We start from the raw sequence: 11,902 nt of genomic DNA on the forward strand, positions 1-11,902 counted from the left end.
ACAGACGAGTGAGACGGAGAAAGGGAGAGAAACAGACGAGTGAGACGGAGAAAGGGAGAGAAACAGATGAGTGAGACGGAGAAAGGGAGAATAAAGAACAAATGCCGCTCTCCAAAAAAAAGAAAAGTGGACGGCGAAAATAGAGCATTTACTCCAGAATGGACAGACTGATTTCTGTTCACACTTCCCACTAAACCAGTGTGTCTCATATGTTCAGAAACCAGGGCACTTATTAAAAGTGGCAATGTGAAACGCCATTATGAGACAAAACATAAAGGTTTTGAACAAACATATCCACTTAAATCTGAAGACAGCGTCCCTGAGACAGCTTTTCCAGGTCTGAGGGAAGTAGCCCTACTGTATACATCCTGACCATGTTTGGCTCTAAATACAACTGCGAGGCAGCTTTCTCTACAATGAACATAATCCAAACTAAATATGGTTCCAGGGTCACTAATGAGCACCTCCACATGTGTATGAGAATGGCCCTGACTCCATTCATGCCCAGGTTTAACCCTAACCCAAGCCAAGCTAGAGCTCAGTTCTCTCACTGAGATATAAAGGAAAGTTAAGCACTTTATTTACACATACACAATTTTCACATTTTATTTATTTTCTCTTATTTTGAAATGTAGCCCTACTTTTATTTATTTAATGAGAGAACGTTATACATATCTACAATCATACATATGTTCAGTTCTATGTTACATGACAATAAATATTGTCAAAAGGTTTTTGAATTTTTTTGAAAGGTTTATTTGATTTGACAGTCAGGTATTGATTGCTTGCAGATGTTGATACAACTACTAGGCTACATAAATATATATCACATTAACTAGTTAGACATTATGATCTTCCAGACCTTCACTTCAAGAAATTTTCTCTTACTGGACCTTTATAAATTTTAGTTGAATACCTCTGATTTAGGCACTTAACTACTGACTGTCTGATAGATAACATTTTGTTAGCATAAAAATATCCTGCTTCACATGCATTGACTCCTCTTTGGAACGTGAACTAAATGCAAATTCAACATTTGGAATCAACTCCAGACCTTATATTGGCTTATACAATATATCAATATACAGACCTTATATTTTACATTTACATTTACAGCATTTAGCAGACCCCCTTATCCAGAGTGACTTACAACTGAGCAACTGAGGGTTAAGGGCCTTGCTCAGGGGCCCAGCAGTGGCAGCTTGGTGGACCTGGGGTTCGAACCCATGACCTTCCGATCAGTAGCCCAACACCTTAACCACTGAGCTATCACATTATATTGGCTTTATTTGTCATGACAAAGGGAAATGGGATACACCGGCCATAAAAACTCCTTATCAGTTACTTGTCCAGTTACTTTTGAGCCTGTGAATATAGATGGACCATGAGCAAAATGGATGTAATTTTTAAATGGTTAATACAATATCTTTGCTAAACCCCTTGAATTAAATCATGATAGCTTCACTTAAAATCCATCATGGTGGTTTACAGAGGCTTTAAAATGTCCTAAATATTTACAGACCTGATTTTACATTTTGTAGCTGGATGAGCAAAAGTTTGAAATGGACAAATTGAGAAGAGATTTGGAGGAGAAGATTGGAGAGATCCAACAAATAAAAGGGACATTACAGACTTGTGAAAAGGTATGTAGAAAGATTTGTGTCTATCTGAATATAAATAATATTAAGAACAAAGTAATAAAAAGTCATTAAGAACAAAAACAAAATTAATTGACATTATGGTTTTGAGTGTTTAATTGTATGCTCCTAACATCAACTGTAGGGTAGTGAGCAGCTGAACAACTCCATAACCTCAATGCAGACAGAAAAGGAGCGCCTGATGCGCTGTTTGAGTGAGAAGCAGGCTGAGCTATCCTCTTTGAAGCAGGCAGCCCAGCAGAAGGAGGCCTCACTCCATCAAGAGAGGGAGAGGAGTAGCAAGGAGCTGGAACAACTCCAGGGAAAACTGAAAGAGAAGGTAGACTGTTTCTGGATGATCAAGGCATTGTTGCCATTGGTCCTCACATTTCCCAGACCTGAAATCAATTTACATCCTCTGGAATGTTATGTAGATTTTTTTGATTATATGAAACCCAATGCGAACGCAGCTCTGAGTCTGGGAAAATAAATGCACACCATACAAAATACATAATATGGTCATGTGGTTTGCCCAAAAGAGCATCTTCTACACAGTGAGACTTCTAATCTCACCTGAAATAACCTGGTTTATAATTGCAAATTACATGTTATCACCTTGGGTGCAAGTTTTAAATCTGAATTAAACTCCTAAAGAGTCTAAACTAAAGAAGTCTAAAAAGCACAAAAAGAACAAAATATAACAGACATGGTCCAAATATCTAACTTGCAGTTGACTACCACAGTACTGCACAAAACACTTAGTCATAAATCTATCATTTATGTTACTGTACATAAAACATTAAGGGAAACAGGGGTGGCACAAAACCCAGCACAGAGGCAAGTGTCTGAGAGGGCGTGACCTCTGTATTTGCATTCTTGGTCACATTCATAGTTATTTACATTGGCTTTACATATTAGTAGGTTTCAATAGTGTTCAGACCCCTTTGTAGTTTTTTTCATATTTTTCAGTTTTCTTTTTCATATTTGTTGTTAAAAAGTTAATTTCAATTACTTGTGATCTGGAACATTTATTTTGTTTACGGATTTCAAATCTGTTTTGGTTTGCCCACTTAAGGACATTAAGAGACTTGTAGTAAGGCCACTCCAGTGTAGTCCTTGTTGAATTCTTTGGGTAATACTTCTAGTACATTGTTGGGTAATTGCCCCCTTTTTGCTGTTCATCTTAAGTTGACAATCAAGTGTTTAGCTATTTGCAACAACCATATTTCCACATAATATCAGTAATACATGAAAATTTGGAGATTGTGATCTTAATAAGTGAGTTATGTGCAACTAAAACTGCCAAAATTATTTGTTTTAGGGAAAAGATCAAGCCCAGAAAACATAAACTCTAATACAACATTAGAAATAACAGCTGCCTGATAATGTAGTATCTGGCACAAAAATGCAAAAAATCCTTTAGAATCCTGCAAGTTGCAAGGTGGGACCCCATGGATAGGATGTTTTTTGCCCAGCACTTCACACAGAGGTTTAGAGTCTTTAGAGGCCAACTCTGTTGTTAATCATGCAATTTCTAAACAGTTTATGCATTGTTGTAGTGTGCACTATTTACTGTCGGAAGAGGCTACTGCTATTGCCATGAAGGGCTGTATTTGGTCAGCAACAATGTTTAGGTAGGCTGTATTTGTCAAAGTAAAATGACCAGAGCTTCACACTGCTTCCATCAACTTGACTTTGCTTCCTAGTACTAGATAGTGTATGACAAAATCACATCCATATGATTTTAAAAGAGACTTGATCCACAAAAGCTTGGGAACCAAGATTAACCTCTACCAAAGTGAAGGAAAGACTAAAATATAAAGAATGAAAGTATCTACTTGTGATACATGACATGACAAGTTCATTGGTCAAGTACCTTGCAGGTAGTGTTATGGCTTGGTTTAGTATGGCTGATTCTGGAACAGGCTCACAAATCTTTGTTGATTATCTGGAAGTTTTGAACTTCTAGATCGATTGAAATGTTTCACTACTCATCTGAACAACTAGAAGCCCAAAAAAGACCAATGACCACACCTGAATGACTGGAAATCTTCATACACTTTATTGTGATATATTATGATGTAATTCATGTTGGTAGCAGTAGAATTAATGTTCCACAGAAACATTCTGCCTGCGAATTTACAGACATTTGAGAGGAACTCCAACATAAAAAAGTGTAAGGTTGTAGACTAACCATGTATATCACCAGACCTTGTGTTAAGCATGTGTTTTTGCATGCCATAATATGATTTTTTTTAGGTTGTTAAACACATGTAAACAACAGAAAATAATAGTTGAAATTCTGAAATCTCAATTAAATTTTCAATCTTTAAATTTTACCTTGAAATATTAAGAGAATTGTGGATAAAATTTGTGTTAAAATCTAATATCACTGAAAATGTTGCTGTGTTGCACTGCACATTTTATTCTTTAAGTTGATTATTTGTTAAATATTACATTAGCTTATTTCACCAGACATCATAATGATTTATTCATTCAAACCTGACCACCAGACACCAAATCCAAACATGTTTTAACATTTACAGCATTTAGCAGATGCCCTTATCCAGACGACTTACATTTTTATACAACTGAGTAATTGAGGGTTAAGGGCCTTGCTCTAGTGGTTAAGCCCAACACCTTAACCACTAGGCTACCACATCCCTTTTTGCCTAAACCAAAAGAATAACTTGCAGTGGTCTTACCCAGAATACCAAGAAAAGTGTTTTCCAAACTTGTGAGTGCCACGCTTAACATTCTAATAAAACAATAAATAATCTGGCCATAAAAATAATCTAATAAAAAAATCAGCAGAAAAATATTTTTCACTACTTAGAGTGCATTAGAAAAATTATTATTTATCATTATTCATATAAATGTATAATGATTTCATGAGTCACAGTTGAGCATTGAAGGGTTCCTTTTTGATCATGTTCATAAAGCGCGCTTATTATTCTGGATTTGAGTGTATAATATAGATCTCAAACATATCTATCAAGACCTCTGTAAAGTGAAAACTCTTATGCATTCCATGTTTGTGCTGATGTAGCTTGGCCGTGAGGAGCAGTTGCAGCAGAAGTTGTTGGATGAGCAGTTTGCCCTCTTGCAGGGTACAGTAAATGAGGCTGAAATCATCATTCAGGATGCTGTTGCAAAAGTAGATGATCCTTTACATATCCGCTGCACCAGCTCCCCAGGTACTCAATTTTACATACCTTTCCAAATTGAATTAATTATATTTATAAAACCCAGTAAATAAAAGTCTTCCTATGGTAAGAAGATCTAGAAATTCAAGAAAATTTTACTTACTTACTAGTCTTACTTTCTCTTTTTAGATTACCTTGTTAGCCGTGCAGAAGATGCACTGGGCTCTGTGGCTAAAATGCAAGCTGGCCACTCACACTATATGAAGAATTTGGAAGGTGTTTTTGTGTTTTTTTTTTTTTGTTTGTTTTATTTGTTTGTTTGTTTTATTACCTAGCTACTGTCTTACTTCCTGTTTTAGATAAGAATTTTGTTTATATCATTTGTGCAGTATTATAGCACACAACATTATACACTCCTGAACAAAATCTTAAGACCAGGGGAAACATTACAGGAAACATTACAAGTATTTGCATTTTGCACTAGTCAATCATAACCAGGTTGTAAGTACTGCTTCAAAATGACAAAAGAAGAAACAGGAGCAAGAGACAAAAAAGTAGGCTATTTATTGAAAACTGCATATAAACTTACAACCTGTGTGCTTTAACTCTCTACATTTGAATATATTGTCTTCTGGTAAAGTAGGTTCCTGACTTTTGTACACTATCTGTAAGTTTGTAAGTATCTCTCTAGCTAACATAAGTGTCTAGTACTATTTTGATATATTCTACCATACCTTAATTCTCACTCTTGGTTGACTGCAAATATACATCTCTGTAGTCAATTCCTACTATCGCAGATGCTCTCATCTACAGAGCAGAGGTCACAATCCCAGTAACCTCATCTACCCTCCTCTGTTGTGTGAGTCTCAAACAGTGGTGGTCGGTGGGCTCTGGAATTGCCAGTCTGCTGTAAAGAAAGCTGATTTTATCTCTGCTTTAACTTCCCATTACTCCTTTGATTTTCTTGCGCTAACAGAAACCTGGATATCCCCACAGAACACTTTGTTGTCAAAGAAATGGTGCTTTACTCCTCTACTCTTGTCCCATTTAACCATCTCCTCTTTTGAATTCCACACCATTTCAGTTACCTCTCCAATCAACCTTCTTATCATTGTTGTTTACCCCCTTCCTGGTCCCCTTCCTGAAAGAAATGGACACACTGCTTAGTGTTTTCCCTTCCGATAGCTCCCCTCTGATGGTGCTTGGTGACTTCAACCTCCCCTCTGACAAGCTTCAATCTTCCCTCCTGACTCTTCTCGAATCATTCGCCCTGACACTCAACAGCTACATCCCCACACACAAAGGAGGCAATGTCCTGGACCTGGTTTTCACCCGTCCTTCTCCAGCTACAGATGTGACTGCTACCCCATTACATGTCTCCGATCATCACCTGGTATCCTTCACCATCACTCTCCCTACCCCACCTAAAACTACCTCTCACCCACTCACTCTTACCCGCCGCAACCTTCACTCTGTCTCTCTCTCTCTGTCTTCTGTAGCTTCTGGCACTCTTTCTTCTCTTCCTGATCCTGAGTCTTTTTCCTCACTACCCTTGGACTCAGCCACAATTACTTTCCTCTCATCTCTTCCCTCAACTATGGACTTCCTCTGCCCTACTAAACCCAAGAAAACTTCTTGTTCTGCTCCTTGGCTTTCAGATGTGCTGCGCAACAATCGAAGAGAGCTAAGATCATCAGAGAGAAAGTGGAAGAAATCACAGCTTGATGCAGATCTTGATGCAGTTCTCCTCAGATGTGACTTCTGCCAAGACTTCCTTCTACAAGGAAAAGCTTGAAGCTTCCTCACATGACCCTCGGAAATTCCACAACATCATCTCTTCTCTGCTCAACCCCCCGGCTCCTCCTTCTTCATCCTCCCTGACTGCAGAAGACTTTGCTCCTTTCTACCAGGAGAAGATTGAGGAAATCTGCTGAACCTTCACTTCAGCCCCGACTGCAATTACATCTGACAGTATGGATTCCCCTACACACCTTCGTTATCGCATTTCTCAACTGTAGCAGCAGAAGAGATTTTACAACTCATCCAGTCCTGCAATCCTACCACCTGCCCATTGGATCCACTCCCTTCCACTATGCTCCAGACCATCTCGCAAGACCTTCTGCCCTTCATTACCACTATCATTAATAGATCCATAGCATCTGGACAGGTACCAACTACTTTCAAGAGAGCAAGGGTTATTCCCATCCTAAAGAAACCTGCTCTGGATCCATCAGACATCAGTAAATACAGACCGGTATCACTTCTTTCGTTTCTTTCAAAAATTCTTGAACGCATTGTCTATAATCAACTGTCTGTCTACCTCTCACAGAACAACCTCCAAGATCCCAACCAGTCTGGCTTTAAAGCAGCTCATTCCACAGAGACAGCCCTTTTGGATGTCTCTGAGAAACTACATGCTGCTAGATCAGCCAAACTGTCATCCGTCCTTATCCTCCTTGACCTTTCAGCAGCGTTTGATACGGTCAACCACAAGACTCTCTTGTGGAGCAGATGTCCCCTCCCCTCCATGTTACCTGATATGAGCTTCCTTCCAGGTAGGAAGCGGACCATTCCCAAACTGATCCGCAAATTTGCCGCTCAATCAGGTAACATGGAGGGGAGTGACATCTGCTCCACGCAGTCTCACCACTGGTGTCCCACAGGGCTCAGTACTTGGTCCTCTTCTTTTCTCCCTGTATTCTCACTCTCTTCGTGAAGTTATTTCCTCACATGGGTTCTCTTACCACTGCTATGCTGATGATACACAACTTATCTTAACTTTCCCACCCTCAGATAACACAGCTTCTGATCGGATCTCAGCATGTCTGGCAGAAATTTCATCATGTATGACTGCTCATCGGTTAAAGCTCAGTCCTAACAAAACTGAACTGCTGTTCATCCCAGGTGATTCATCCCCAGGTCATGATCTTGCTATATCCTTGCACGATCTGATCTCCCCTTCAGCCACAGCTCGCAACCTTGGGGTAACCATGGTTGATTAACTGTGCTTTTCCTCTCATGTTGCTAATGTGACTCGCTCATGTCGGTTTCTTCTCTACAACATTAGAAGGATTCGGCCATTTTTGTCCACACAGGCTGCTCAGGTACTTGTTCAGTCTCTTGTCATTTCTAGACTGGATTACTGCAATGCACTGCTGGCAGGTCTACCTATGAACGCAATCCGTCCTCTGCAAATGATCCAAAATGCAGCTGCTCGGCTTGTTTTCAACCTGCCAAAGTTCTCGCATACCACCCGCTGCTGCAATGGTATGCGAGCTCCCTCCACTGGCTTCCGGTAGCTGCACACATCAGATTCAAAACACTGATGCTGGCCTACAAAGCCAAAAATGGACCAGCTCCCTCTTACCTCAAAGCCCTCATCACTCCGCGCACTGCACCCCGCACCCTCAGATCTACCAGCACTGCTCAACTGGTTCCACCATCTCTCAGGGTAAGAGGCAAGTATACTACAAGACTCTTCTCTGTTCTGGCACCAAGGTGGTGGAATGAACTTCCCCTAGAGGTCCGGACAGCTGAGTCACTGGCTATTTTCAAGCGGCGGTTGAAGACCTACTTATTCAGGAAACACTTCAACTAGCACTTCTTTCCTTGGCTTTTGCATTTAAAAAAAAAATTTGACACTTTTTCATTGTAACGTTGAACAAATGTTTTAAACTCATGGTATCTTAAGTATATAAACCTAGTGATCCAGCAGTAATGTATTCAATGTTAGAGATTTAAGCACTTATGTATGTCACTCTGGGTAAGGGCATCTGCCAAATGCTGTAAATGTAAATAAACTCAAACAGGCTGTTCATCAGCTGATCAAAAGACCATAGCCTTAAAAAGTTAAAATCTCCTCTGGCTTTCATATAATTACCCTTCAGGCAGTCACACTGACATCATCTCCTGATTGCAAAAGCAAAAAGGCTTTCTGTCTTTGAATGTGGCAGGATTGTTGTTTACTGCACAAGCAAGGGCAATGAGCCATTGCCGCCGAGGTTGGACGCAGTAAGATTTCTTTAAAAATCCTGAGAGTTATGGGAGAAAAAAATTTCACCTGCATGGTGCCGGAGGATCCGATGGGCTGTCCGTGAAGACACAGGCCGAACCTCGACCCAAATTAAGACCCTTACTGATTCTGACCATAAAGGGTTATCTGCAAGAAAAGGGCTTAAAGAACAAAAAATGTCTTCAAAGGCCACGTCTCCTCCCACACCACAAACTTGTCTGTTTGGAATATACAAGGAAGCACCAAACATGGGACATTGAAAGGTGGAAGAAAGTTTTTAAATTGCCTGCTCTCTACTTTTTGTCTCTTGCTCCTGCTTCTTCTTTTGGCATTTTGAAGCAGTACTTACAACCTGGGTACGATCCACCTGCATGAAATGCAAATAATTGTAATGTTTCCCCCGGTCTTAAGATTTTACAGGAGTGGATGTGATGTTCTAATGATTTATCTATTACTTCTGTTTACATAATTTAATAAACAGTTTAATTTATTAAATATTTTATATTTTTTTCTGACCAGATGCTGGGCCTCTGCTAAGGGCTCTGACTCTGTTTTGTCATCTTACTGCTGACACCATTATCAATGGGAGCTCAACAGCGCACACAGCACCTGTAGATCTTGGTGATCGTAAGTCTGACATAGTTTAGCACATGTTCAAACAGAAAAAACACAATGCTTTTACAATTATATCAAATATTTGTCTAAACTAGCTTGATTATCTTGAGTGCTGTTTCACCCAATTCAGCTGGTGGTATTGATAATGTGTTAACAGTAAGTTGTTGTTTATTATGTGTTCAGGATTGATGGAGAACTGCAGAGCTTGTGCCACTCAAAGCTTGAACTTTCTACAGGACCTGAAGTCTAAAGTTTCCATAAAGGGTGCTGATCCAGCATCTGTTCGTGTTGTGATTCAGAAGGTGTTGCAGATTGCACAAGTGAGGCAGAATTTACATTAACAAAATAAATCATTGATGAATGTAAAATATACACTTCCCACATTTTAATTCTCAGAGCCCCAAGAAGAGATAATGATGATTGATGATGATGATGACATTTATTTATACACTTGTGGATCTCTTTATTAGGAATACTGTACCAATACTGGGTAGAGCCTCCCTTTACGTTTTTATTGTGGCATAGATTTCACAAGGTGTTTGAAATTCTGATGTTGATATAATTGTATTTCTCAATTCCTGCAAATTTTTTGTGTGCAATTTCATGCTATAAATCTCCCATTTTACCACATACTGTACCAACAATGTTCTATTGGATTCAGATCTGGTGGCTAGAAATGAGACATAACACTGAACTCCTTTTAATATTCATGAAAACAGTTTGAGAAGACTGAGAAGGTATCCATTAGAAGATGGGTTATTTGGAACCATGAAGGAATTCCCATGGTTCATCACAGATCATTTTGATGGTTGATGCATGATTTTGAACTTCTGCCACATAATTGTCTGATTAGATAACTGCAGGAAGATTTATATGTACAGGGGTTCCTAATAATGTGCTTAGTGAGTGAATGCACATGTAATATCAAGTAAAACATCTCAAATTTTACCATTGCAACACTTCTATCCCAATTGCCTTTTTTCCATATAGTGTTTTTGTTTTGTTTTGTTTTTGTTTGTTTGTTTTTTGACCATCCAGCTGAACACTGGGCTTTCTTGCTCTTGCCAGTTTCAGCTACATATATAATTATGTTGCTAATCAACCAATTCTGTGTTTGTGTAGTAAGTGTGAATTAACATACCATTAAAAGACTAAGCACATTGTGCTTAAACTGATATCTAGTTACGCTTCTTCCTCAGTGATGCAACAGTATTTAGGATATAATGCTAATATGAGAAACTAACTAAACTAAATCTTTGAGAACCTATACAAATTTGAATCAATTTAAGCGTTATGTAGTTAAACATAAACAAAAATATAGCAGAAATAAATTTTATTGAAATGTAGATGTAGATATTATGACCTAAATTCATGCATTTAAGCTTCTTCTATTCTTATTATACAAATTTCTCTCTTATTCTGGTTTCTTGCACCTTGTCTCAGGACCTAAGGCCTAAAGGAGTAGATGTTGGAAGGGACGAACTGGGAGACATGGTAGATAAAGAAATGGCTGCCACTTCTGCTGCTATAGAGGAAGCTGTGAGGAGAATAGATGTAAGTTTAAATGATCCTTTCTTTAACAGGATTTTATTAATTGTCAGCTAGACTTAGTAGTTTTTACCAGATTGTTTGATAAACTTCCTTCTTATTTAAGTCACTCTGATTATATAGTGGATTGTTTCCTCCAGACTGTGCAATATTTATTATTTTTTTTATTGTTTTTAATGGTGCTCTGCAGGATATTTGGAATTTTGGAATCTTTTTTTAAAAAACAAATGCTGATTGATGTTTTTCTATAATTTTGTCCAGAATCTTTGATAGTTTCTTTTTATTCATGATGCTGCTTTTTCAGTTATGTTTCTAACAAACTTTTCAGTGTTCCAGGAATAAGTGAAATTAAAATGAGAACTTGTGACACTATGTTAATTCTGATGGAAACTGGTTCAACCAAAACCTATTTAGGGGTTTAAAAAAAAAACAGATGAAGGCCCAGAAGGCTAGTGGTCACAGGGCATTGTCTTTCTTCTCACTTTCAGCAGTTAGAGAACAAAATGCCCTACTCAGAATTTACTAATTAATAAGTTAAGTTAATGAAACCCAGAAGCAACATACAGTAAGATAGAATTATCAAATTTGATTAAACTTTATGTAAAATAAAGTCTGTATACCTCAGAACGGTTGAGAGTATAGATTGTATCAAGTATGATATGATTTCAGAATGTATAATTACATTTGTACTGCCACTGATTTGCCATGCTGTTGGTCTGCCTGCAGGTGATGATGAATCAGGCGAGAAGAGACACTGAAGGAGTCAAGCTGGAAGTGAATGAGAGGTGGAAATTGTTTTACACTTCATCAAATTGAATACATTTAAGTCTTTAGAGTTGTGTGCCCAAGATATTTGGATGCCCTATGTATTTTTATCTTATCTAACATTCAGGAACTAAACTGGAATTTGAAAGGTATGGCAAAACTTGATGAACAAGGGTCTA

At 38.4% G+C, this 11,902-nt stretch overlaps 1 protein-coding gene across 3 annotated transcripts in view; it reads left to right on the top strand.

Annotated features, from left to right (window-relative positions):
- hip1rb (huntingtin interacting protein 1 related b) overlaps window positions 1–11,902 on the top strand; it is a 61,909-nt gene that overhangs the window by 29,411 nt on the left and 20,596 nt on the right. For all 3 annotated transcript variants that reach the window (XM_060884336.1, XM_060884337.1, XM_060884338.1), the window contains exons 17-24: window positions 1,542–1,643; window positions 1,783–1,977; window positions 4,687–4,834; window positions 4,973–5,059; window positions 9,315–9,422; window positions 9,594–9,730; window positions 10,854–10,964; window positions 11,685–11,743. In XM_060884336.1, the coding sequence (XP_060740319.1) occupies window positions 1,542–1,643; window positions 1,783–1,977; window positions 4,687–4,834; window positions 4,973–5,059; window positions 9,315–9,422; window positions 9,594–9,730; window positions 10,854–10,964; window positions 11,685–11,743 (947 nt within the window). The remainder of the gene's footprint in view (window positions 1–1,541; window positions 1,644–1,782; window positions 1,978–4,686; window positions 4,835–4,972; window positions 5,060–9,314; window positions 9,423–9,593; window positions 9,731–10,853; window positions 10,965–11,684; window positions 11,744–11,902) is intronic.

Source organism: Tachysurus vachellii, chromosome 12, assembly GCF_030014155.1.
Source record: "Tachysurus vachellii isolate PV-2020 chromosome 12, HZAU_Pvac_v1, whole genome shotgun sequence".
Lineage (NCBI taxonomy): Eukaryota > Metazoa > Chordata > Actinopteri > Siluriformes > Bagridae > Tachysurus > Tachysurus vachellii.